This window comes from Sapajus apella, unplaced genomic scaffold, assembly GCF_009761245.1.
Source record: "Sapajus apella isolate SASKATOON/1434 unplaced genomic scaffold, GSC_monkey_1.0 scaffold51, whole genome shotgun sequence".
Taxonomy (NCBI): Eukaryota; Metazoa; Chordata; class Mammalia; order Primates; family Cebidae; genus Sapajus; species Sapajus apella.
In genome coordinates, this window is record NW_022436991.1 from 13,738,747 (window position 1) to 13,766,469 (window position 27,723).

General features: G+C 49.5%; 1 protein-coding gene across 2 annotated transcripts in view; it reads right to left on the bottom strand.

Annotated features, from left to right (window-relative positions):
* The window catches only part of GTF3C1 (general transcription factor IIIC subunit 1), an 87,350-nt gene that overhangs the window by 25,910 nt on the left and 33,717 nt on the right, over positions 1-27,723 (bottom strand). For both annotated transcript variants that reach the window (XR_004258215.1, XM_032243024.1), the window contains exons 7-24: positions 22,866-23,018; positions 20,322-20,437; positions 18,635-18,944; positions 17,672-17,889; positions 15,823-15,959; positions 14,550-14,703; positions 11,987-12,090; positions 11,014-11,198; positions 9,005-9,286; positions 8,574-8,719; positions 7,345-7,442; positions 6,769-6,865; positions 6,490-6,667; positions 3,773-3,914; positions 3,217-3,352; positions 2,736-2,817; positions 2,408-2,596; positions 127-284 (exon numbers count right to left, since the gene is read on the bottom strand). Coding sequence is in view for 1 of the 2 variants with exons in the window: in XM_032243024.1 (XP_032098915.1) it covers positions 127-284; positions 2,408-2,596; positions 2,736-2,817; positions 3,217-3,352; positions 3,773-3,914; positions 6,490-6,667; positions 6,769-6,865; positions 7,345-7,442; positions 8,574-8,719; positions 9,005-9,286; positions 11,014-11,198; positions 11,987-12,090; positions 14,550-14,703; positions 15,823-15,959; positions 17,672-17,889; positions 18,635-18,944; positions 20,322-20,437; positions 22,866-23,018 (2,885 nt within the window). In the remaining variant the exon portion in view is untranslated. The remainder of the gene's footprint in view (positions 1-126; positions 285-2,407; positions 2,597-2,735; positions 2,818-3,216; positions 3,353-3,772; positions 3,915-6,489; positions 6,668-6,768; positions 6,866-7,344; positions 7,443-8,573; positions 8,720-9,004; positions 9,287-11,013; positions 11,199-11,986; positions 12,091-14,549; positions 14,704-15,822; positions 15,960-17,671; positions 17,890-18,634; positions 18,945-20,321; positions 20,438-22,865; positions 23,019-27,723) is intronic.

A 27,723-nucleotide genomic window follows, 5' to 3' on the forward strand; every position in this document is an offset into this window, starting at 1 on the left:
CTTTTCCCAGTGGCCAAGTGGAGCAGTGGAGAGGAGTGGTCCCTGGCTGGGAGTCCCCGGGAGGCTCAGACAGGAAGGAGCTCCCCGCGAGGGCCAGGCCCGCTGCTGGGCTGGACTGGTTGGTACCTTGGTGTTGAGGACGTTGCTGGCGATGCGGCACAGCACGAGCAGCCCGTCCTCCTGCATGGACCAGGTGACACGTAGCCGCGTCATGCGCTGCAGGGCGCTCTGGTCGGCTTCATCGTGGTAGCGCAGCCTTTTGCTTTTTTCTCCTGGGAACTCTCCTAAAAATACCAGAGGGAAAAGGGAGGAGTTCTCTAACACCTGGTTTGGAGCTGTCAATCTGCAGAGGGTCAAGGTCCCTACCCAGCCAGTGAGACGTGACCAATGGTATTGGTTATCAGATACCCACTGTGTCTAAAGTCACATAAACTCAGCACATAAAGCCACAAAAGGCTCAGCCCCTTCTTTCATCATTTCTCTTGGTCAAATTTCACAGCAACAGGCTGGAAGGCCTCGATGCAGCCTCTAGTTGGTTATCTGTCAATCTCCAATCTCCCCCACTGCGACTGAGTCCTTTGAAGGCATCTTGTACAGAAGCCTACAGCAAATGCCTGGGGCGTATCCACCAAGCGAGCAGGACCATGGTCTGTGCAGTCACTGGGCCCCCACACTTCCTTGCTCCATGACTGCATGGGTGTCGTGTAGACTTGAGTGTATAGTGGGGACAATAAGGACTCTGCTCCAGGGCCATCGAGAGGACGGAAGGAGACTGCATATAAAACATCCAGCGCAGAGTCATGGCTACTAAATAACAGCAGCAGTGAGATCTGTGTAGTTAATAATGAAACAGCACCACCAACACGACCAAAACTGCAGCCGCTGGCATCAGGGAACATTCACTGTGTGCCTAGCACTGGTCTGTGCTTTTTAAACATATTATTTTATAATTAGACTACTACTTTATAGCAACCCTATGAAATGGATAGAATTGTTATCACTGTTTTTTTGCTGAGGAACACAGAGACATACAGTGACTTGCTGAAGTCACGCAGCTGAGTCAGCTGAGTCAGCAGCCGAGGTAGGATCTGAACCTTGAAAGCGTAGCCACAGGGTTTCCAAGGTCTCCTGCCTGGGGGAGGTACTGACAGCACTTTCACAGGACAGACACCATATGCCACTGCCAATCTCAAATGACTGTTTAGCAAGCGTCTTCCAAATTAAGGCAGAAGAAAAGTGGGACAAGGAAATTTGGACTTGAAGCGATACCACACCATATTTTGCTTTGTGATGAAATCGGGTTTTTGAGCCAAATTGGTCTTACACATATCTATGAGAGGCAAAACTGAGTAGGCCATTTCAACTGATGGAATGCTATTTGTTATGAACGCCAGCCAAAGAAACCACTGAAAACAGGTTCCTGTTTAAACATTCTGCCTTTATCTGAAATAGCTACAGCCATCAGTGGCTGCTGTTGAAACTCGCAGACCACTTAGGCAATAGAAAAGTGGTCTAACAACTAGATCTGGTCTCCTTTCCACCCTCTCTGCTATAAATACTGATGGGATGAAGACTTTTAGACTCAATGGCAGTCTAAAAGGCACTGCACAAGGGGTGCGTCAAATCAGAAGGTGCTGTAGGCTTACGTGACTGCCAGCTTTCCTTCAATTTAAAAATGCAACATGGGCCCAGTGCAGTGGCTCATGCCTATAATCCCAGTAGTTTGGGGAGCTGAGGCAGGTGGATCACTTGAGGTCAGGAGTTTGAGATCAACCCGGCCAACATGGCAAAACACCATCTCTACTAAAAATACAAAACCGGGTGTGGTGGCACATGTCTGTAATCCCAGCTACTCAAGAGGCTGATGTAGAATTTCTTGAGCCCAGGAGGCGGAGGTTGCAGTGAGCCAAGATCACGCCCACTGCACTCCAGCCTGGGCCACAGAGTGAGACTCTAACGCTAAATAAATAAATAAATTAATTAAAATGCAATACGCCTTTGAACTTTGGCCTGATTAGTATAAACACAGACATTAAAAGGTAAACCCCCCAAAATCAGGATCTTAGCTAGTTGTGATGAGGCTGTTGCTAACATTTTTTTAGCTGAGATGAAACTAGGCATTTAAACCGAAGGAGTTCCTAAAGTCAGAAGCTTTAAGATAAGATACAAACGCAGAGAAAGCAGGGGAAGCACATGGGACATTCGATGCTCTCTTGGTCTGCCAGATGGATGTGGGAATAAAGTGACCATGGCACAGAATCCGCGCCACACATCAAGGGAAGGCGGAAACCTGCGTCTTCCCTTGGAAGGCGGGCAGAGCTCGGGCTCTGCTGGAGTGAGGCTGTGGCATGTCTCCCAGCGAAACTTAAAGACAAGGCCCAGTAAGTGTAAATGATCACCACACAACCTTTCTTCCTTCTCTTGATCTTCCTCCCAGGGTCCTTCTTCAGCCGCTTCCGCTTCTGGCTTTTCCCACCCCTCACTCTCCGGTTTCGGTCCAGCGTGGGCTCTCGGTCCACCTCAAACTGCTCTTCCTGGCCGGCATAGAGCTCGGAGCCTACTCTTGCTTCCCCCCAAATATTCAACCTGCTGTTGCCTAGACATAATCACAGGAGACAACCGTTTCAGGATGAGCACTGCAAAGGCCAGGAAGACCAAACTGAACATAGGGTGGTTGTTGAGGCCCTGAGCTGGTTCCATATTTACTTCTGGGGGGAAACTCTCAGCACACATACCTCCGGCACCAAGGGGCAATGGGCGCTTGGACAGAAACGTCTGAAGCCTCACTGTGAGTCCATTCTCTGCAGCAGTACTCTCCTGTGAGACAAGCACGGCACTGGAATGAAGCATGAGCTTCCACGAGTCCCCAGCAGCCCACAGTAACAAATGCACCAAGGTCGTCGAGGGCTGCTGCATGCCAACAGCCAGGGGCTGGAGTCTCCTGCCACCCACTTTACCATTGCTCAAGCACTCTCTCCTGCAGGGCCTGTGTCACCCAGACCTTCTGATCCTTTTTTAAAAAAGGAGTATCTGTCCACATCACAGAGTAAGTTAGAATCCACTGGGAAAAAAACAGGCCAGGCACACATTTAAGGGGCCTGACCCACCTTCAACACAAACAGAAGCCAGCATTTGTGTCTCTGGTCAGGCAGGGAGGGGCAGGAGGGCGAGTGGTGAAGACCCTTGAGATGATGGTCTGCTGTGACGCACACCCACCTTTTTGGCCTGGTTGATGATGTAGCTGGTCCAGATCCAGTTGCGCTTAAGGTGTCCGTAGAAACTGGAATCAAGCCCTGCAGCACCCAGCCCATCTCCGGGGATCAAGCCTTCATCCACCACCTCACGGCTTCCACTAAAATGCAGGAAATCAACAGGAAGAGGGCTTCTTGTTATCACCAAAAAGAGAGCCCATGGCGTGGGGTGGCGGACATTTATTTATAACCAACTTTCACCTTTCCAGAAAAACACCCCACAGGTAGCAATGAAGAATCTAAGGGCCCTAAGTGTTGACTGGTTTTTGCTTTTGGAAGATAAAGTCACAAATCCAGATTTTTATGTAAAATTCCCAAAATAAATTTTGACAACTGATTACATTTTTAAAAACAAGATGTGGGGTAAATAATGTATGTCTGGAGCCAGCCGTCTGCAGCCTCTGTACTGGAGACCCAGGCCATCTGGCCTGACGTCCTAAGCCAAACAAGGGTGGGCAGACATGTGAAATAAGTATCACTGCAGCCCTGTCCTGGCCGCCGCGCTTGGGATGGACACGCACGTGGTGTACTCCAGCATGGCGCACTTGCGCTCCAGGTTGTGCTTGTCCATGGCGCTCTCCTGCTCCTTCTGCAGGCTGCCTTCCTCATCGCTGCCCTGGTCTGTGCTGCTGTTCTTCCTGATGCGCGGGCAGCGCACCACCCCTGGAAAATCAAACATCAGGGTGACCCATCACGCCTTCCTGCTGCGGCTCTGGTGGCTACCGCCTGTGGCTGAGTGGGGAAGTAGAGTGGATTCCTCGCCTGTGAAAAGGTTCCCTGGCCACTTGGGGGATCTGAGATTTCTAAGACCTCTTTGTACAAAATGTCCATACAAGGAAGTCAGAGGGAACAGAGGAAAAGAGTTGGAGTGCTGGTGGGTGACCTGAGGAAAGGGTCTACGCCAGGCTGAACTCGCTAAAGACAGAGGGCAGGCAGGCAGTCGAGAGCCTGGCAGGCTCGGGGAGTCCAGCGCAGGTGAAACCCAGGCCTTCCTGCCTCCCGGAAAGCCCCTGGGAGCTGCTGGGGCCAGGGTGGCAGAAACGACTGTCCTTGCTGGTGGTGGCAGAGACAGGGAGGGGCCTGCACAGATTGCTGAGATGCACTGCAGCGGGCCTGGGCCCCAACCAGTTCCAGGAGCAGCCAGATGTCTCCTAAGTGCTCAAGAGGTTTGCCAATGGAATTGCGAAATGACAGCCAGTTATTCTATAATATAGAAAATTAAATTTCTTGCAAAAAAAAAATATAAAATACAACTAAAAGCACTGCTTGAGTAGGTGAGGGAAGGTTTCCAGACTCTCAAAGACTCTCTCCTGGTATGCTCGGAGACCTTGGCTTGATGGCATGGCTGGTGCAGACTGGGGCAGTGGGAGCTCAAACCCTGCACCGGCAGCTGGAACTTTAAATGAGATGCCTTGCTCAACTTCACCTTGGCCTGTATGGTGGCGGCAGTGGAGTCAGTGGAGTCAGTGGAGTTCTCAGCTTAGGAATAAACCAAGAATCAGGGAGGTTATGAATAGCTTGCCCAAAGTCACCCATTTGAATGGACAGTACTCAAGGCAACGCTTCTCTCACATAAGTAACAATGGCACCACAAGTCTGCTTATGAAAAACGCAGACTCGCTGAGTAGAGCCCGGTAATCAGGATTTAATATGCTCCTTGGGTGATTCTTACTCAGTGCGTGCAGCACCTGCTCTAAAAGATGATTGCATCTCATTATATGATGCTTTTTCCCTCCTCCTTGGGGCAGAACCTCTTCACATGTTTACTGAATGAAGGGACAATCAATGCCTGATTAATGGGCTCAGTAAGCCTCTGCCATTTCTGCTCATGAACACCTAAAGGGATGGAAATTCACCAATTGTCAGGCCTGAAAAACTTTGGTGCAAATTCATGCTGGTTCACAAATTTTTATCTAGATATAAAATGCAGGGGAATTACGGCATTATTAAAATCTAAATTGGCAAGCCTAGCTCACTGCTGAATGCCAGAGGTTTCCATGAAACACATCGTTCTATAAAATATGTCTGAACCCATGAAAGATTTTTAGATACAAGTGCTCATTACCCTTGGCATTAAACAATTATGCCAAGTAAAATGTGCGACTCCTGCTTCGCAAAAATCAAAGTGTGCTATTGGATCTTTCAGCTTCAAGAAGGGAGGAGCGGAATGGAAGTCCTCTTGCAGGTGCAAGTTGAACGTAGCTTTCTTTCCCCCCTGGTAGAGGTGGCAGGAAAAGGCCAGGTGGAGAGAGGCCTGCAGGAAGAGCGCTGCAGGGGAGGCTCTCTTGCCTTCTGCAGACCCTCCACACATTCAATCCACATTTACAGGACGACTGTGCACCCGGCACTTTGCAACACATCCTGGGGATGGAAGCCAGCTTTTCTGGGCACAAGGAACTCACGGACAAAATGCAATGATGCTAGCAAAGGTGTGGACAGGCTTTCTCCAAGAGGTGATGCCTGAAGTATGAGTGGGCATCTGAGAAGCGAGTATGACAGGGAGGGCCCTCCTAGGGAGGGAGAGTGATATGGGCAGAGGCTCCTGCAAAGCCCAACTCAACCAAGTCACCAGCATGTCCGGTCAGTTCCCTCCAAAACACCTCCAGGCCTGCCCTGCCCTCCTCACTGTCACTAGTGGATGCCACTCTCTCCCCCCGCCCACATGGCTTCCTCTCTTTCTCCAACGTACCACTCAGGACCTCAGCCTGTATGACACTGCCCCTGCATGGGACGCCCACCCCAGCTCTGGCCCTGGCTGGCTCTGCCTCACCCTATAGGATTCAGGTCCAATGTCTCTTCCTCAGCAAGACTGCTCCCGAGCCCTAGAATAACCACCACCCTGCCTGCCACCACGGCCCTTATCGCACTCCCCTGAGCTATGTCTCCTCTGCACTAGATGGCGAGTCTCACGAAGGCAGGGCAGGGTATGTTCCCACTGCGGCACAATCAGGCACAGGAAGTGACACATAGGTGGTGTTTAATAAATACCTACTCAACAAACAAATGAACTTTGTCTTAAGTGTGGCTATTTGGGCTCAACTGGGTGGGGAGCTGGGAGCACCCCACCCACTCAAGGCCCACCACTCTATCAGGGAGCCCCAGGGGTGCTCTGGTCCTCTGGAGAGCACTTGAAACACATCACTGGTCGGGGCGACTCAGGTTTTCTATCCCTAAATCCCAGCTGACAACCAGAAAGAAGCAAAACCAGCCAGGTCCAGCCAAGACAGCTGACACCCACCTAGTGGGGTGTTGAGGCAGACACATTGCAGGTCAAACCAGTAGTTTTCCACATCCTGCATCGAGTTCAGGACATAGAGGCGCCTCTCGAAGGGCCGGCTGCTGCGGGCCAGGTTGTAATGTGGGTCACAGATGGTGGTGTCAACAATGACTGCATTCTTCTTCAAGAAGACAAAGACCTAATGGGAGACACCAGATAGGGAGAACCCACATCGGGTTTGGCTGCTTGGAGACCATTTAACCATCAGGATCACCTTCGTTTGGGCTTGAGAGACATTACCTGATCTTTATCCTGAAACTTTTCCGTGGGACCAAACTGTAGCAGCCCCATGTAGCACAGCCTCTGAAGGTTCTCCATCACTGAAAAAATGTAGCGCCTGGAAAACAGAGGGGGCAGGATCTTCCCATCACACCACACTTGTAGTGGGCCGCAGGGGTCTGCATGTGGCGGGAGGGGTGCGACTTTCTTCTTCCCTTTTCCACCTGGTGGTAACTGGAGGACCAGCCTCAAGCCCACACTGTACTGAGGCCCAGAACCACCCATCCTAACACCCAACCAGGGCCATGGAGATTGACCCGACACCGGGGATGTGATTTGGAAAGTAAAAGTAATGAAAGGGGAAAAAAATTTCCCATACTTGCAGCCATTAGCAGCAGATTTTACTTTAAAAGAACCTTCAAATCAAGTAATAAAATGTAGCAGCCCATACTTCATTAATAAGTTAAGAGAAATCTTGAGATTTTGCAGGCTGGAAGTTAAAAACCGTTTCCTCTCCTGATAAATGACGGCTCAGAGCCCTGATGTAAGGGTTTACTTGGACCTGCAGCCACTCTGGGTCAGGTGCAATGGCCTCACCTCTTATACAGAAGCTGCTGCCGGATGGGCCTGGGGAGAAAGCGGATCAGCGTGTGCTTCTTCAGTGGGTGGTTCAGAAATTCCTCCAGGTTGTCCACCTGAAGAGGTGATGTGCAGATTCAGCTCGCCCTGAGGGGCAGGGTGAGCTGCAAGAATCTTGGAAAAAGTGCTTGCCACTATTTTCTGCCCACGGTCTCCCTGAACCTGCCTACTGGCTCTCCTTCCTGCCCTACCCAGTGCCCCTGCATCTCTGCCTTTGGTTTCATCACCCTTCCCTTCCAGCCCATTTTCCACACTGCTGGGGGCAATAAACAGATGTCCTCATACCCTGCTGTGGGCACAGAAAGTGCTAAGTTTTTCCCTGGGGCAACATAAGAATATACACATTTATATGAAACCAGAAAAGATGAGATGGAGAACACACATTCCTTTTGCAGCCAGTGATTCTGCTCCTGTTCTTACCCAAAGGAAAAAATGCTGGAGCTGCCACATCTATGTCTACCAAAAGGTATTCGTCAGCATGTCATTTATAATAGCAAGAAAGTGGAATTTAAATGTCCAAAAATGGAAAATATTATGGTTAAATAAATTAGAGGCATAAGAACGAATACTATGAATCTACTTAATATCAAGTCTAAAAAGTTAATGATGCAAAAAATAGGAAACACTGTTCAGTCAAAAGCACAGACAATAAAAGAGTGAATATAGTTTCATTTTTTTTTTTAAAGGGAGATCTCACACACACACACACACACACACACACACACACACACACACACACACAGAGCACAGCCATAAAGGACTACAAAAACCTTACCAAGAAGATAATTACTTAGCAGTAATTATCTGAGTGATACAGCTATGGGTAATTTCTATTTTATCTTTTTCTATTTACCAAATTTCTAACAACATGTTTTATTGTTGTAATGTATTTATTTGTCTATCTTGCTATCTACCTACCATAATAGATCTATTTAGAAGAGCAAGTCTTTGAAGTATTCACCCCTGATCAACCACCCACCTATCTACCCAATCATTTTTAATCTATCTCGAACAAATCCTTAAAATATTGAAATATTTTCCCTTGACTGAGCATCTGTCCATCCACCCATCCATCCATCCACCTGGGCAACCCTGGGTCTTCAAGTATCCTCCCTTGCCCAGGTGAGTGTAGGCCCTCCAGGCCAGAGCTGAGGGGCCAGTCCTGAGATGGTTCCAGTCACAAGTACCTTGTAGCTGACTTGCACAATCTGGACGAAGATGGAGAGGGGAAGGCAGAGGAGGATGTCACTGACGAGAGCCCAGCCAAAGCCAAACTCCCTGTGGACTGGGATGGGAGGGATGTAGCGCATCCACGAGGCGTCGTCCACATACACTAGGAAAAAACTCACGGTTACACATGCAACCAGGATCCCAGGCACCATGGTGACATCGTCTCCCGGGAGGTGTTGGTGCCCTCACCCACAACTTGAGAAAAACTCTACTTGTCAGGCAGGAAGGAAGCCGAGGAAGAAAGCCTGCAGGTTCAGAAGTGTGTATTATGTTTCCATTTGGATCAGAGGAGGCAGCCAATTTACATAAGGATAAGGAACCATCGTGATTCTCCCTGGATCTACTGGGCCTGCCTGTCCCAGGTGCAGGAGTGGCAGGGGTCTCTCACCTGTCTCTGTGGCCAGCTCCACTTCAGCCTCCCAGGTGACGCTATCTTGGCTGTCTTTGGATGGGGCTTCCGAGCAGGCCTCCCAGGCACTTCCAGAGGAGGATGGCCGGACACATGCCCTGCCTGGCTCCTGCTTTATCTTTCTCCTTTCACTGATGAAGCTTGGCTTCTCCATGCTGTCACTGGCAGGGTGCCCATAGATGAGGTACCACAGAAACATGTGGACCACTCGCAGGCGAGGCATTTTGGGCAGAAACCCTAGGGAACGCCCCAGTCCAGGAACTGAAGCAAGAAAAGGAGAGAGCAGTGCTTAAAAAATCCCATACTGAATTCAGCTGAATTCATTAAAAAATTATTGAGTGCCACTATGTGCCAGGGAGCAGAAAGATGGCAAATATCCTTATTCTCTTAGAGCTTACTTTATAGTGGGCAAGGACAGATGATGATAAAATAGAAATAGAATACCTAAAATAGCCCATCAGCAGAAAATAAAGCCCGGATGGGAGGAGGGCTGCAATTCTACAAACAGAGGCTGGGATAGGCCTCACTGGGGACCCTTGAGTAAACATGCCTGCAGGGCCAACGCAAAGGGCCTGAGGTGCGGGTGTGCCAGGCACATTCCAGGAAGGGTCGTGAAGGTGCAGAGGCAGGAGGTGGAGTGGCGAGCAGCAAGGAGGGTGGGAAGGTTTGGCTGGCCCCTCCACATCTCATGTTGGCACATAATCCTCAGTGCTGGTGGTGGGGCCAGGTGGGAGCCATCTGAGTTACGGGGTCATCCCTCATGGCAAGGTGCCGGTGCTCGTGAGATCTGGCTGTTTAAAGTTGGGTGGCACCTCCCCCAACTCTCTCTTGCTCCTGCTTTCACCATGTGATGTGCCTGCTCCCCCTTCACCTTCTGTCACGGCTGGAAGCTTCCTGAGGCCTCAGTAGAAGCCAAGCCATGCTTCCTATACAGCCTGCAGAACTGTCAGCCAATTAAACCTCTTTTCTTTACAAATGGCCCAGCCTCAGGTATTCCTTTATGGCAGCATAAGAATGGCCTAACAGAGGGCCTGAGAAACTACTGTGTAAGGATTTCTGGCTTGATGAGAACTGCGCCAAATACTCCACAATCTCAGTTCTTTTAAAGCGGCTTATTTCTTTGCTGATGCAAATGCACTGTTCCTTGGTTTTCCCCAGTGAGAGATGACGGCTGTGAGAGCATGCAGGTCAGAAGCCCCACCGGAGGAACACCGGTGCTGCCCCTGGTCCATTCAAGTGCAAATACCGTCCAGCTGCACACACTCATGCTGCTGTTCCTCCTTCACCTGTGCTTTCTAAAAGGGAAACGTGGAGAGTAAAGGCCAGGCTGTGGGGCTGCAGCCCTTGGAAACGGAAGTCACACAGCCTCTTCCACTTGGAATCCCTGGGTCTGCTGTGTCCTGGACCTGATGCTGCCTGACAGACAGCCGGGCCCCGGTGAGGCAAGTTTGCCCTCCTTCTTGCACCAGCACGCGTGCCGTGGCCTGGAGAGGGGCCGAGCATCATGACTATAAAGCCATGGCCACCAGCCTTGCTCAGCGCAAGTTTAGAAATGAGAGAAGAGGGAACCTGTCAGCACTCCAACTCTGAGGAAATTATAGGAACACCAGACTCATCAATGACTGTGCTGTGGGGGATTTGTGGAGTCTGGACAAGGAGAAATTTTCTGTACTTTATAAAATGCTCCAGCTCAAGAACATTCAGAAGAAGAAATTAATCTTTCCTCACACTGGGATCTAGCAGGATTCCGTCTGAGTCTCTCAGAAGCCTTGTAAGGTATGGCAGACAGAACTGTCCCCATTTTGCAGATAGGGAGAGAGATGCTGGAAGAAGTTATACGGCCAGAGTAATAGGATCCAGCCCACAGCTCAGACCCCATTCTTCTGACTGCAGCTCACAGCTTGAATGGAGAGACCCAATGCCTTAAACATCTTCATGCAAACAACAAATGAAATGTAACTAAACCCAGACAAGAAGCTGCTGCTTACCTACAACGGGATGATAATTTCTAAGCTGGGTTATGCCCATTTTCTTATCACTTTTTTTCATCCGTCCACTTTCTGACTTAGAGGAAGCACTCAGCTGAGAGTCTCCTGATCCACTAGGGCCTTCTTTTCCTTGACTGTCTTCTTCTGCCTCCCCTTGGGGCACTGGAGGCTGGGAAGTTTTAACCCTGCAGTCCAAATAAACATGCAATAATATATTGAGAAAATCAAGGCTAAGAGAAAGGACAGTGTCTGGATGTATGAATGGGATGCAGGCCTGTAGGTTTCAAATCCTGCTCCCCACAGGGGCCAGGGAGATGGTGCAAACAAAATGTCAGATCACTGAAACATCTGGGGGTGGTGGGGATTGTGGGACCCTGGAGAGGGCACCCCCACTTATGGGTGCTGCCTTGTGAGACATGCAACCCAATGTGCTATATCTTTTGACATGTCCATCAATGCCAGAAGTGAGGAATTATATGAGAAATTAACCAGCAACTGATTCAAAGTATATGTGGCCAATACTTGGCAGACCTCACAAAGCAGTATGTGCAAGTCAGATCAGCCCTCTCCCTGCCTGTGGGAGTCTCTAGTTGAGACACAGCTGACAACTTTCTCCCTTCCCTGAGTGTTCTCTCAGTTTATTACATGGTTTATGAACGAAGTTAGAAAAGATCTGAGAAAGGCAACCAGAATCACTGTGAGCCATTGTGAGACTGAGTGAGTTTCAGACGGCAGAGGCCTATGACAGGGAGTGCTTTGTCCACACTCTATCAGACAGAATAAAGACCACTTTTTCTTTTCCCCTAAAGAGTCCTGAAATTGGTCCTTATTTAGAGTAGGAGATCATGAACCATGAACTCTAAACCAACAAATTCACTGATCCCATGCAGGTATAAAGAAAGGGCTCTTGTGGACTTGCTGGCACACAGGCCTGGCATCCTTGCTCTGATTCCTCCCGGGCGCCACCACTTGCCTGTTGGCTGTGCTGGAATTGGAGATCCGGAAGCGGACCTGCTCGATGGCACTTCGCACCAGAGGATCGTTCTGGTCCATGGACGGGTGCACCACCAGATCCACCTACAGAGACGTTGGAGCATCCCACAGGTGAGGAAAGAGCTGAGGCAGACTTGGCTCCGCAAGTCTATTTATTCCTAGTGGAACCCCAGTCATACCTGTTTTTCATTCACATTTCTAAAACACAATTAGGAGATCGAAGCAAATTGTGTTGCTGAACAGTTTGCCAGTAAAGCTACTGGTGGAGAAATCCCTCAAGTGACCATGCGATCAGGTTCTGCCATTGGTGCCAGGGGTGCTCGGCCCCACTAAGCAATCTGGCCTGGACACAGAGCCACCCCCCTGTAAGTCCCTCACTGGGCTGTCACAGCCCACTGGTCTGTGCTGCTACCTGGCGGGCTGCTCAGTGCCCCGCTCCCACTGTCTGAGAATTTCCCCGTCGCTCGTGAGTCCTGAGGGCTTCCATCTGGAAAAGGTAAGCGGCTTTCATTAATCTACCCTTGCTGAGAGTGCCGTCATGGGACTCCTGCCAGGCGCCCGTCCAAACAAACCAGCAGAGGATTTAGAGCCGCTTTTGTTGTTTTACCTTTTCCGAGCTACTGAAGCTGAACAGTGAAGGTGGTTATCATTTCATGAGAGATACACAGGGTGAAAAATAGAAACTGCATGGAAGAGAAGTAACTTGAGCACCCAGCAGGGAGAGGTGGAGTGGGGCAGGGTGTGTGTGAGCACGCCAGCGTGGCAGTTGAGGCCCGGCTGGGCCCCCGGGGAGCCAGACTTCTTGCCTGTCTCTGCTGAGGCAGAGGACAGCAAGGTCAGGCCGTCTGAACGTCCACTCTGGCCAGCAGCTTCATGCTGAACATGGGCTCAGATAGATCTAGAGACGGGGCAGGCAGCAACACCTAGATGAAGGCTCCAGAAGGCTGCACTTGGCTCAGTTTCTCCCCATCCTCATTTATGAAATAAGGACCACCCCACCCCCACCCCCAACTATCAGCTTTGTGGTTTTGTGAAGCTCAAATGAGATACAGGGTGGCAACATTTCAGACAATTCAAAGGCAAGGGAGAAATACTCAGCATTCACATTGCCCTACTTTCCCCAGCCAAATGGCCCAGCAAACTTCCCAGAGGCCCCACGGGCAGGGCAGGACACAGGAGCAAAGGCAAAAGACTGATGCAGGAACACCAGCTCCAGCCCACATGGGCCCAGCAGACCAAAGGCTGCCAGTAGCACATGCTCTGGGTGCCAGAGAAAGTCCTGCTAGAAACCTACGCTGGTACTAGAGTCACATGTGCATAACTGAAGCCCTTTCCAGCCAGAAAAACCAGCTACTGTAGTGGGACCTCAAGGCAAGAGGCCCCCATTCCTGGGCACTTTCGTTTTTGAGGTTATCTGCCCTCCCCGCATGCTTACCTGCTGCCCCCATCCCTCACCCACTCCCTCCAGCACTGCCTGGAGACACAGCTGATGCCTATGCCTGACTGCCTCTCCCTAGCCCTAAACTGGAGGGTAGGGGGTTCTTCAGTGACTGCACTCTCTGAAGATCAACAGAAATTAGAGGCGCTGTAGCTTTTCTTGGCCTTCACTGAGAGGTTAGCATAGGAACCTACTGCCACTGTGGGAGGCGGAGGGCGGGGAGCAGAGGCCAGGGACATTATTGTTTCATTTTTAAAAGGCTTACAGCAGACATAAAAACTGATGAGAGCTCTCAATGTAGGAAGACTGTTTCTTAAGTCATTTTTTGTACTGCCCTGCAGTTTTCAAATTTCTCAAAAAATAAAAGTAGAAAAGCAAAAATGACTTTGCTAGCTTATTAAGAAAACAAAATACCAAAGCAGAGCTTTCTTAAGGCAGAGATTTACAATGCAGGCATAAGAAAAAGTCAGGAAGTTACGAGTGACTGTCCCCACGCAACCATTCCTTTTGGCCCTGGTGCCTGGCTGTATCATCACAAATTACTCTGACCCTGAAAAACGTGTGCCTTAGAATGTGTGTGAAGCTGCTGCTGAGCTACAGCTGCTATGGGAATGCCCCCTCCTCAAACTTTACATTGTACAGAAATAGATAAATCAAGGTGGAAGAGATGTACTGCTCCCGTCGGATAGCCAGAGCACATCCTGACTTGATGCCATCATTCTTTCTGGGGTGTTTCCTCAGCTCTCCGTGGAAAGTATTCTTGCTGCTTAATCTAAATTTTCCACCTTCTAAATGTTATTTAATTTGTCCCCAAACGACTGAACTTCAAAATGCCTCTACTTGTCTTCTGCTTCTTCAAGGCTGGCTGCAGGGCTGGATGCCTGCACAGTTGCTGCTTGGAGTTGACCTGCTTTACAATCCTAGCAAGTTTTTGCTCTTTTCTGTTTCCAGCTAACCTGTATTCCCTAAATCAGGAGGCATAATAGGAAATTCCAAGTCATTGGTAACAAACCAACTACCAAGATACAGCAACGACAAGAGAAGCTAGGCAAAAACCTCCAACAGCACGAGGCTGGCTCTGGGCATCGGGGGAGCCCCTGGTTACCTTCTTCTTGATGCCATCTTGAATGACGGTGGTCCGATATAGTCGCAAGAGACCTTCCTCAGACAGGTTCCGCACCAAGCGGACAATGGACTTCTTACAGCACTTCGTAGACACCCCTTCCTGCTTCTCCTGATCCATGATCATCTTCTGGATCCTGGGCCCCACAAAATAAGCAGGTAACACTCCCAATCTCAGTGTGGAAGGCTTTCTTCAACCCAGGCAACAGAGACATGCCTCATGGTACCCAACAGAAACAGGGAAGGACCAAAGGGGGTTTCCCCACCACGGAAAGACTGACTTATTGAGACATTAACAATTGTTTCCCTCGGTGGCAAATGTATCAGATAAGGACAAGTCACCAAGACAGCAGCTCCACAGCAGAGCCTTTCGCCAGCAACTCAAGAGGCTACGATTTGAGAACATGATGGCAGGGAAACTGCACACTGTCTTCACCAAGTCGAATGCTAATTTCACACCCAGATAAGGGCTGTTCTGGTTTAACACTAACCCCTAAGATCTGAAGTGCGCTTGACTTCTCTCTGGATATATCTTTCTCTAGGTCTTACTGAATCACTATGGTGATATTTCTAGAGCACTGATTATAGAATGCAGGGACAGCGGGCGTCGTGGCTCACACCTGTAATCCCAGCACTTTGGGAGGCTGAGCAGGGCGGATCACTTGAGGTTAGGAATTCGAGACCAGCCTGGCCAACACAGTGAAACCCAGTCTCTACTAAAAATACAAAAATTAGCCAGGCGGGTGCTTGTAATCCCAGCTACTCAGGAGACTGAGGAAAGAGAACAGCTTGAGCCCAGGAGGCGGAGGTTGCGATGAGCTGAGATTGTGCCACCTACACTCCATCGTGGGCATTATAGTGAGACTCCATCTCAAAAAAAAAAAAAAAAGAATGCAGGGACAGAAGGGACATTGGGAACACCTAGCTAAACCTCTCATGGCTCAGAGGAGGGGAACAAGGTGACAGTGGCTACAGATGGCCCTCCTCCTCTCTAACAGCTCTAGTTAGAGACGGAGTATGAGGAAGAAGTCTCTGGGCTCAGTCATTCTCTGTCTAGCATGCTGATATGCCTCAATATCTGCTCCTTTGGAATAACAAGAGTAAACTCTAAATCCTTTCTACCACAAAGGAATGAGATGAGACTCTACACAGTGGGACAGAGATCTGAACACCTCTCAGTGGTTTCTGGGACTTGTGATGACTAATTGGCAGGAGAATTACTGTTAGCACAAGCAGACAGACAGACAGCTCCTTACGTGAATAAACTCTCAATTAAGCGAAGGTTGGTGACGGCTTCTATGATCAGATTCCTGCGTTTCAGCAGTCGGTAAGTTTCGTGGGGTTTGTCTTGGCTTGAGCTGTGTCTCCCAGTCTTCAGGGAACTGCTACTCTCCTAGAACAGAGACCAAAAAAAGCACAAGATGCAGTGAGGCTTGGGGGGCCACACATCACTCCTGTGGGTGCGCTGGCCCTCTTCAAGGAACTTCTACTCCCGTCTTTCAAGAAGGGACGCCAAGAAGCCTGTTCTCCTACACAGGATCCCACTACTCTACCATCTCAATGCTTTGAATATCAAAGACATCGGCCAGCAGAGGACCCTGGGCCACTTTATGAAGATCAGCTGGTTTCAGAACACAAATTAGAGGCATCTGCTCCACCAACTCCTGAAAAGTTAGAAGGCATTCCCTTAATTCTCCATTGGTTCTTCTATAGTGTAGCAAAGAAACTGACACACTGATAATCACATACCAGTTACTGTTACTCTTTTTTTCATAAAAAATTCTTAACACTTTTGTCATCATAGTTCCCATTTTACAGAGGAGAAAAACCAGGGCTCTGTGTGGCTAACTTTCCAGGGACTCATGGGAAGTGAACATGCCAGGCCAAAGCTGATATTGACCTTACAGGGCTGAATGAAACAGCAGTGGCCGGGCACAGTGGCTCATGCCTATAATCATAGCATTTTGGGAGGCTGCGGTGGGAGGATCACTTGAACCCAGGAGTTTGAGACCAACCTGGGCAACATGATGAAACCCCCCTCTCTACAAAAAAAATATAAAAATTAGCTGGGCATGGTGGTGCATGCCTACAGTTCCAGCTACTCAGGAGGCTGAAGCAGGAGGATCACTTGAGCCTCAGGGCAGAGGCTGCAATGAGCCAAGATCACACCTATATTCCAGGCTGGGCACCACAGCAAGACTCTGTCTCAAAAAAATTAATTTAAAAAAATTACATAAATGAACAGCAGCAATACCATCAAAAGCCACCCCAGATCATATATCCACTCCATGCTAGGTGCCTCGTTCTCTACTCAGTGTTTCCAAAATGGGTGGCACTGGCAGTGTCTGAGGTACTGTTAAGTGACAAGTGTTGACATGGCATTAGGCGAACCAAATCACACAATAGGAAAGGCATTCCTTATCAACTGTCTTTCAATCCTTCCAACAATATTGATGAAAGTATTGGTTTGACTTCGCTTTGTCTTTTTTAACACCTTGATATGTAAGAGTAACTGGCTGGAAGAACTAATACAGTTTTGACTTTATTGTATCTCCTCTATGATTACTTTCTTTTTTATGGCAAATGATATCGGCCTTCTACCTAAAGCAGAGTTTCTCCACCTCACCAGTGCTGACATTTGGGCAGGGAAATTCTCTGCTGTGAGGCGCTGTCCTGTGTATTATAGGTTGTTTAACAGCATTCTGGCTTCTGTTGGATGCCAGCAGCAGCCCCTCCCTAAGTATGGCACTCAGAACTGTCTCCAGTTACTGCCAAATGTCCCCCATGGGTAAAAACCATTGATCTAAATTAGGTATACAAGTTTCCCTCTAAAATATATCTAAGTAAAAAGCGTAAGTTGTTGGAAATTAATAAGCCAGTGGGCAGATAACCAGGCAGACTATCTCTGCGAAGGGCCCAGGCTGCACGAGGGTGGTGTGTAAATGAGCACCGCGCTACTGCTGCGAAGCACAGGCGGGCCCCGGCATGCAGCACTCTCACTGTGGACGATTTCACTGTGATCATGTGATTCCAAAGCACAGAAACGATGAGGCCACAGGCTCTTACTCGGAGGCAGCTCCCTCCCCTCCCTCCGCATGCACTGACCTTTGGGTTTTCCATGCGGACCTCCTCGATCACAGCTATGTCACCACTGTTACTGTCCGTGCAGTGGGAGACAAAGGACACGTTGGGGTCTGAGACGCTGCTGGTGTCTAAGAGGTTGTCCCTGCTGGCAAGGCTCTGGCAGGCTCTCTCTTCAGCAGCTCCCGGGAAGGAGGGCGGCTGCTTTTTCAACGGGTGTAGGTTTAGAACTTTCCACCCACCTGTGGCAGAGGGAAGAGGTAGGACAAATCAAGGGGAAGGCCAAGAGGGGCATTCATGCTTGGGAGTCAGAGCAGACACACGCAGACCAAAGGATTCTGCTGTGAGTCTGTTGAAAGGCAAGGGAAGTGGACCAGCAGCAGCTTGGGCCCCTCCTTCTGGCCCCTAATCTACAGCAGGGTTTCTCCACCTGGCCAGTGTTGAAGTTTGAGCCGGTTAATTCTCTGCTGTAAGAAGCTGTGCTGTGTATTGCAGGATGCTTAACGGCATCCTGGCCTCTATCTATGAAATGCCAGTAGGAGTCTCTCCCTAAGCCAGACATTTAACAATGTCTCCGGATATTGTCAAATGTCCTTGGGGGCTCAGAGCTGGGGACCAGATTTGCAAACGTGTCATCGGCATCACTCTCTATCCATTTTAAAAAAGTTTGCTATAACTAGCCTAAACACTTGGAGGGCCCTTAGACTGTTGGAGGGGAGTGGCAGGGAAGTGTATGAAAGATCATTCTTTAAAAGTAAAAAAAGCAAACAAAACATGTGCCATGAAGAAATGATTTGCAAGCAGCCAGGAGATACCACAGGACCCTCTCCTCCAAACCCATGAAGATGTGGTACAAGTGACAGCATCAGGCCTCTCATTAGGATGGCACCAAGGGCACTGCAGGTGTTTGCTCAACTAAAGGGTGTTTCTTGCAGATGCCCAGCAGTGCAGTGCACGCAGCCCCTGCCCGCCCCACGCGCTCCCTACCCTTGGCTGGGGTGGAGTGATGAGGCTGGGTCTTGGGCCGGACGTTCGCAGAGGCTCTTGTGTCCCTCTGGGCCCCTCTGCCTCTCCGCTTGCTGCTGCTCCTCTCCTCCTCGCTGTCCGACTCAGAGAGGAAGGTATCCTCGCCTTCAGGCAGAAGCGACTCCTCCTGCATGGACGCCAGGCTTACAGTGGTCAGGAGCTCGCTCCGAGCCTTCTCTCTTTGGTACTGCCGGCTTAGGTCGCTCTCCTCTGCAAATACGCAGGAAATGTACTTGGTGGTCCGCTGCCGACCTTCATCTTCCATGAATCCCTAGAGGGAATAAGATGTGTTTATCACACTATAAAGAGAGCGTCATACCCACAGGCATTCAGGTGTCTGTGGCGTCTATTTCCTTATTGGCTTTCATCTGTGTCTCCTGTCTTACTGCCTGGGCCCTGGGTCGGGCACCACTGATGCTCCTTCCAGGCTCTTTCTGTCTGTAATCCCCCAGGTCCTGCTGCCATATGGATCCTTCTCTGAAGTACAACCCTGACTGTGTGTCTGCTCTAAGAGGCTATGAGCTTCTCAGGGGCAGGGCCTTCACTTAACCTTCTATACAGCCCCAGTGCCTGGGACAGAACGTGGCCTACAAAAAAAGGTCAGTAAGCAGCAGCGTTTGTGATGCAGATGAAAAAGTTAGACTGGAGAACGTGGGCTACACTTAGCCACTGCCATAGGGATTGGTGGCCTAGGCACTGGCGATCCACACCCATTTTATCTTCTAGAACAGGGCAAGGGGCTCTTCCCAGGACCCTTATAGAAGAAAGAGTAAGATCTAGGTGCCACCACATGCCAGGGATGGGGCCAAGTGTGCTGCAGTCATTCACCTAACTATAATACTGCCTTCCAGCAAGATGACCAAAACATGGGAAAGAGGAGAGTGGCATGTCAGGGGCTGAGAAGGCTGGGCTGAGGCAGGTCTGAATTACAAAAGGAGGGTGCTAGACAGGCATAGCTGGTCAACTCGATGTCTGCAGGCGCCAGGTAAGTAACATGCATGAGAAGGAGGGCCAGCTGGGGATGGAGGAACCCTGGAGAGCACTGCTTTGTCTGAAGCAGGCAGACAGAGTGGCCAGCCCCAGCTGACTATCCCCACACAGGAGTAGCTCCTGGGCTGGCCACATCATCTTCTGACTTTTTTTTTTCTTTTTCTTTTTGAGACGTAATTTCACTCTTGTTGCCCAGGCTGGAGTGCAGTGGCGTGACCTTGGCTCACTGCAACCTCTGCCTCCTAGGTTCAAGCGATTCTCCCGCCTCAGCCTCCCAAGTAGCTGGGATTACAGGCACCTACCAACACATCCAGCTAATTTTTTGGTTTTTTTGGTAGAGATGGAGTTTCACCATGTTGATCAGGCTGTTCTGGAACTTCTAACCTCAGATGATCCACCTGTCTTGGCCTCCCAAAGTGTTGGAATTACAGGCATGTGCCAGTGCACCAGGCTACTCTGACTTTTCAAAGACAAACAGGAACCACAGTGACAGGGAGACATTAACATGGCTGTGGACTACATTTAGCCCCAGGGAGGCCATTTGCCTCTTTGACACAGATGTCAGGCCATGAGTCTCTGACTCCCCGAGATGCTCCTCCAAAAATACACAGCACACGCCTCTAAAGACAAGAGTGTTGGGGAAGGCTCATGATGTTACCTTGACAACTTTGAATCTTTGAAGAAGCCGGCACAGCATTCTTGCCTCCAGTTTTCCCACATTCATAGCTACTCGGATTTCAGCTTGGGAAATTCCTTTCGTGCCTCTGCGTTCAACTGTGAGAAACAATACACATGAACTGAAACCGCTGCAAAGGAGCTATTCTGCACAAGTCAGTTTCCAGCCCGCTTTTCAACAGGTATTTCAATGCTGTGAAATTACCAAACAGAACAAAACACCATTTCTCTCCCTTATCCTCCCAAGAATGCTTTCCCTCCTGAGCCTGAGTTAGTATACTATACTAGGCTACCAACAGGTAATGTTTTGAATGCTTACTATCTCACAACCCCAAGTTAAAGCACTAAATGTCAGGTGATAACAGCTGAAATACCAAAATGCAGGAAGATCAGTTTTACCCAATAGCAGGAAATTAGCCCTTTGCGTGAATGAACTGTTTCACATAAATGAAATTGACCTCTTTAAGAAGCATGAAAATAATTTTAAATTCAGAACTTTTTAAAATGTGTAGTCTTCATTTCCCAGTTTTTCTCAACAGAGGCATTGTGGACACCGACTACCGCACTGTCCCACAAGAGTCCTGCAGTGGGGACTGTGGAAGGAAATGATGCTCCTCAGCCCTAGAGTAAATGCCTCGCGGACCACTGGGCCCCACTGTTGCTGTGTGTAGCTTGTCCACTCCTGGGCTGCCATAAGCTGCTGTATGTTAGGATTGAGAGTGTATCTGCTGCTCAGAAGCCCTTTAAATGCATCCCACTAAGCTGGGACTAAGAACTCCAGGAAGGAGCCAGCTTGGGAACTGGGAGGTGAGCAGGGAGTCCCAGAAGTAAAGCACACGAACTGCAGGTAGACTTGGTGGCAAAGCTCTTTGACTTTTCAGAAATTATCTTCCTCTTTATTTCCTGATGCATCTGCAAGCTTGAGGCTGCCTGGTAACATCAGTCTGCATAAAGAAGGTTTTGCTATGTTGTACATGTACAAAAATAAGCAGCAGAATGAACAGAGATGACTAGAATGTATTCCAATACTGATCTGGCAACATGCTAAAAAGTAGGGATGAAAGGGCCAGCTGGACAGGGTGGCTCACGCCTGTAATCCCAGCACTTTGGGAGGCCGAGGCAGGTGGATCACCTGAGGTTAGGAGTTCGAGACCAGCCTGACCAACATGGTGAAACCTCGTCTCTACTAAAGAAATGCAAAATTAGCCAGGCATGGTGGTACATGCCTGTGATCCCAGCTACTCAGGAGGCTAAGGCAGGAGAATCGTTTGAACTCGGGAGGCTGAGGTTGCAGTGAGCTGAGATGGTGCCATTGCACTCCAGCCTGGGCAGCAAGAGCGAAACTCTGTCTTTAAAAAAAAAAAAAAAAAAAAAAAGGGTGGGGGTTAAGGGCAGCTTTTTCCCAACTGCGTTATGTGGAACCCATTCTGAGAAATGTGAAGGCGACTAACAGCCACAACTCAATCAGATCCCCCGTGGCCATGTCACTTTCTGCTCTGTCCTCCTCCCTGCAGGGACCTGAGGCCACACCACCTACGACACTAGGTCACTGCTGTCCTACACAGATGTTAGGGGATCTCAGGGAAAGGTTAGGAATGGGAGAGAGTTTTCTTTCCCTGTTCATCATAGATTCTCGGCCTGTGGTAACTCCAGACCAAACTTAGAAAATGACAGGTAGCTCTTGAACCTTTGAGTAAGAATCACAATAGCTTTCTTTTTCTTAGTGCTTTCCATGCACCAGGCCCTATACCAGCTATTTTAACTTTATGTCATTTATCCTCATAATGTGCTAATGTGGATGCTATCCCCACGTGATGGTTAACCTTGGGTGTCGATGGGACTGGATTAAGGGATACCAGGATCAGCAGTCGGGTTTTATCTCTGGGTGCGTCTGTGACAGTGTTTCCGAAGGAGACTGGTGTATAACTCAGCGGACTAAGTGGGACAGATCCGCCCTCCTTGTGGGTGGGCACCATCCAATCAGTCAGGGGCCCAGGCAGAACAAGAAGCCAGAAGAAGGCGAACTTGCCCTCTCTTCTGGAGCTGCAGCCCCTCTTCTGCTGTTCTTGGCGATCAGAACTCCAGGCTCTCCAGCCTTTGGTCACTGGGACCTGCCCCTGTGGCGTCCCTACTTCTGATGCTTCCCTGGGCCTACAGCTCGCAGACGAGCTGGTGACACTTCTCAGCCTTCATAATTGCATGAGCCAATTCCCATAATAAGCTCCCTCTCATATATCTATGTATATTTATCCTACTGATTCTGTGTCTCTGGAGAACTCTAAAATGCCTGCTTTTACAGATGAGGAAATTGGAACTCAGAGACCTCATTAAAGTCATGTGGCTAAGTGGCAGAGCAAGGATGCAAACTCCTATGTGATCTCAAAGCCTAAACCCTTCCGGATAACCAAGGCACATCCCATTGTATTGCATTCTCTATGGGAGAGCCCTCTCTCGACACGTGGGCAAACCATTCCTTGACTCAAATACTCAGGAACCACATCCAAGCCAGGGTGGGAACAAGACTTACTGAGGTCGTAGGTCTGCGTGAGCATATCTCGCTCGAAGACGATGTCCACTGGAGGCACTGTCTTGGAGATGACCTCCTCGTCCTCGTCATCGTCATGGTCATTCCGTTTAAATTCCTTCAGCAGCTTAAGGCACCGAACCATGACATCGGTCCCTGGCAACACAAGCACAGGATTTCCAGCAATGAGTGAAAGCAGCACTGCGTGGGGGAGGTGAGGGGTCCTGAAATATCACAGCACATGTCGGCAGAGACAGAGATCCCCAGAAAGGTCACACATATCACCATGTCTGGACCTTTAAAAATGACTCATCACAGGGCACAAGACCTGAAAATGTATTCCATAAAGATGCTTTTGGTTTTTGAAAAGTGAAGAAAGCAATGCAAATGGAACAAATAATAAGGTGCTATTAGTCTTGGTAAATCAATAGTCGCCCTCACCTGCTGGAGACCAGCTCCATGACAACAGGAGACCTGCCTATCTCTTCCTGTTCCCTTCCCAGCACCCAGGACACGGCCCACACTCAGGAGGCATGCAAGCAGTATTTGCCGAAAGGATGAAAAACATCTTTGTCGCCGGGCGCGGTGGCTCAAGCCTGTAATCCCAGCACTTTGGGAGGCCGAGGCGGGTGGATCACGAGGTCAAGAGATCGAGACCATCCTGGTCAACATGGTGAAACCCCGTCTCTACTAAAAATACAAAAAATTAGCTGGACATGGTGGCGCGTGCCTGTAATCCCAGCTACTCAGGAGGCTGAGGCAGGAGAATTGCCTGAACCCAGGAGGCGGAGATTGCGGTGAGCCGAGATCGCGCCATTGCACGATCCAGCCTGGGTAACATGAGTGAAACTCCGTCTCAAAAAAAAAAAAGAAAAAGAAAAAGAAAAACATCTTTGTCCTTTTAAGCTAATACTTACTGCCAAGAAGGTGTGGCAGCAGTGTAAACGAGCTGTATAACCCTTCTAGAGTATTTCAAGGGGATTTTACAATGATTCCAAGTGTGAAAATTAATTCCAAGAAAACAACTAAAAAAAAAGGCAAAGCCTATCAGTACTAATAGGCCACAACAGCACTCTTTATAGCATCAGAGCGATCTTATGAGTACTACAAAAAAACCCAGCAACGGGGGCAGACGGGTAGTATACCTACCCGCCACCTCACTCTCTGTGGACTAGTGTCTGCCTTCAAATCATCACACTGCACCTATATTGCAACCTACAAAAGTAAAACATGGGGGAAAAAAAAAACAAGCTTGTGCCTACGGTTATAACAAGAGAAAAATATATGTATATGTAGATAAGAACTAGAAAGGTACAAGGAAAAACAAAGACTTCTTGATGCTTGACATGTGCTAACTCATGCGATCCCAAGAACACACTGATGAAGACGCTAGAGAACAGAAGTGTTGAGTAACTTGTCCAGCCTCCCAACAGCTTGTAAATGATGGGAAAAGTTAGTCAGGGACGCAGGTCTCCAACACGGAATGCCAAGATATCCTGTGATATGCGGCAACCTGGAGAGTGGGACAACAGCCCTGCAAAGATGTCCATGTCTTAACCCCGGGAACCGGTGAACACGTTGCCTTACGTGACCAAAGGGACTTTGCAGAAGTGATTAAGTTAAGACGTTGTGGGTTTTTTTGGGGTCATTGTTGTCAGGGTGAAGTTAAGAATTTGGAGATGGGGCTGGGCCCAGTGGCTCATGCCTATAATCCCACAGGAGGCCAAGGTGGGCAGATCACCTGAGGTCAGGAGTTCGAGACCAGCCAGGCCAACATGGTGAAACCCCATCTATACTAAAAATACAAAAAAATTAGCTGGGCATGGTGGTGGGTGTCTGTAATCCCAGCTACTCAGGAGGCTGAGGCAGGAGAATCGCTTCAACTCAGGAAGCAGAGGTTACAGTATGCCAAGATTGCACCACTGCACTCCAGCCTGGGAGACAAGAGCAAAACTCCATCTCAAAGAAAAAAAAAAAAAAGAATTTTGGGATGAGATTATCCTGGATTATCTGGGTTGGCCCAATGTAGTATCACAGAGTCTTTAGGCTGGGTGTGGTGGCTCGCATCTATAACCTTAGCACTTTGGGAGGCCAAGGCAGTTGAGTCCAGGAGTTCGAGACCAGCCTTGGCAACATAGCAAGATCCCATCTCCACAGAAAATTTTAAAAATCAGCCACATGTGGTTACATGGGCCAGCTACTCAGGAGGCTGAAGTGAGAGGATTGCTTGCGCTTGGGAGGTCGAGGAAGCAGTGAGCCGAGATTGTACCACTGCACTCCAGCCTGGGTGACAGACTAAGACTGTCTCAAAACAGAACACAACAACAGCAAAAAGTCCTTAAAAGATGGAGGCAGTAGGATCAGAGTGAGATACTGGAAGGTGCTACACTGCTAGGTTTGAAGACAGAGGAAGGGACCACAAGCCATTAGGAATGCAGGTACCTCCTAGAAACTAGAAAAGGCCAGGGAATGGATTCTCTTCTAAAGCCTCCACAAGGAACACTGCCCTGCAAACATCTTGATTTTACCCCAGTGAAGGCCATTTCAGGTAATAATAAATGTGTGTGATTTGAAGTCACTGGGTTGGTGGTAGTTTGTCACAGCAGTCATAGGAATAACAGGGACTGCTTCTCCATTAGCTTTCATCAGCACGTCCATGCAGAATCCTCAGTGCTATAGAAGGAGTAGGCACTGACGCTGACTCTGCAGCCCAGCCCTGTAGTACAGGACCCTGCCCATGAAGTGTGAGATGCCACCCCTGCGACAGCACAGACTGAGGTCTGAGGAAAGTCAGGCTCAACCACCCCCAATGGAGCAGGAGATTCTTTTGGGGGCAGTGCATGTGGCTTGCAGGTGAAGTTCACAGATAAGCATCTCAGGGCCTGGAACTCATCACGGTCCTCAGGAGACACTCTGGGAGGACCGGCCTGAGGCAAGCAGTCAGCAGAAGTGGTCCCCAGGCACCAACATGGTGCTGAGCCCTCCACTCCTCACAGCAACGGAAAGTCCCCCAGGGCAGGGCTTTTCCTTGGAGGCAACCTAAGGCCCCAGCACAGGTCTGAAGCCTCAGCTCCTTCTGGGTCCCCGCCGGGGCTCCTGCCGTCCCTCTTGGCTATGCTTGGTAATCCAGGCCCCTGCCTTGCCCTCTCCTGAGATCCCTCACTTTCAGAATAGGAGGCTTAAGCAATCAAGAGGGGAAGTATGGGAACAAGGGGACTCTCAGGACCTTCGACATGGGTAAGAACTATCTGAAGGCTCAGGCACTGTGACGGGTCCCCTGCCAGGCTCCCTTTCTACAAGCACCACCTCTAGCGGCTGCTGGCCAACACCCCCAGCACACAGGCAAACAAGACCACCACGCCATTCCCCCGGGACTGTCCTCTGGCCAAGCCCCTACCAATCCCCACCTCACCATGCTGCTCACACGAGCAACCTACTGCTCCTAATAACACTACGACTATTTATCGAGTACTGCATCCAGATGCTGTCCTAGGCTCCCCGTGTGCCCTACAAACTGACCCTCAGCACAGCCTTAGGAGGTAAGGGTGATCGTTCCAGCCCCACATGGAAACACCGAGGAGCTAAGGAATTCATACAAACAACTGCCCCTTCGCCAATGAGAAGCTGGCATTTATCAGGCAGTCTGGCTCCAGAGCCCAGGCTCTAAACCTTTGGTTTAGATGTCCCTGATTAAAAAACCCCACTGTGACTGAGAATAGCTAAGTGACCCGGGGTCAGGGACGCTGGCTTCTGCCTGAGCAGCAGCACAACATAGCACTTGGGAGAGTCAGACCCGAGGCGCCCTCAGCCAACGGCCCCGTGCTATTTCTTCTCCTTTCAAGCTTCCTTACGAGGCTAATTAGCTAGGAAAAGATATACAGGACAGCCCTCAAAATAAACACAGGTGGAAGGCAAGAAACGGTGCTAGTAAACTCATGGACTCGGTGGGCAAAAAAAGAGAAAAAGCCTCTTAGCCTTCAAAGCTTCTGATCTTGGCTGGGCACAGTGGCTCACACCTGTAATCCCAGCACTTTGGGAGGCCGAGGTGGGCACTTGACTTGAGGTCAGGAGTTGGAGGCCTGCGGCAACAGAGCGAAACTTCATTTCCATAACAAATACAAAAAATTAGCCAGGCATTGGAGGTGTGCATCTGTAGTCCCAGATTCTCAGGACGCTGAAGCAGGAGGATTGCTTGAGCCCAGGAGTTTGAGGCTGCAGTGAGCTATGATCACACCACTGCACTCCAGCCTGGGCAATACAGTGAGACCCTGTTTCAAAGAAAAGAAAAAAAACCTTCTTCTCCCCACCAAGTTGGTTCACCATCCTCACCTCTCTACTAGTGGAGCAACTGACATCCATCCCATCACAGCCTCCAAAAATGGCATAAATGACTTCTCTACTGAGAGCCAGAATAAACATTCGGAGGGAAGGTAGAAATGAACTTGGGCTCCAAGGCCAGGCAGAGAAGTGTTTCCACTTCTCAAGTTCCACAGCTCCCCACGTATGTGACTTTGGGGAAATTACTAAGTATGACTCTTTCCCGATCTGCAAAATGGGATGACAGTGTTCTCTGTCTCACGGGGTTAATGCTGGCATGGCTAAGACAACATCTGTACAGAGGCTGGCATGGAGCAATCCCTCAACATGACCACCCAGGCACCATGCCAAGGGCGGTACATGAATTAACCCATAAAATCCCACAACCCCAAGGCAGGCAGGCCCCTGTAAGCTGATTTACACATGCAGAAGCTCAGGCACTTGCTCACAGTGGTGGTGCTAAGGAGTGGCAGAGCTAGGATGTCATCCCAGCGGCCAGCCTGCTGTGGATGTGCTCAGCCAGTAGGGCAGTTATTCTGAATAG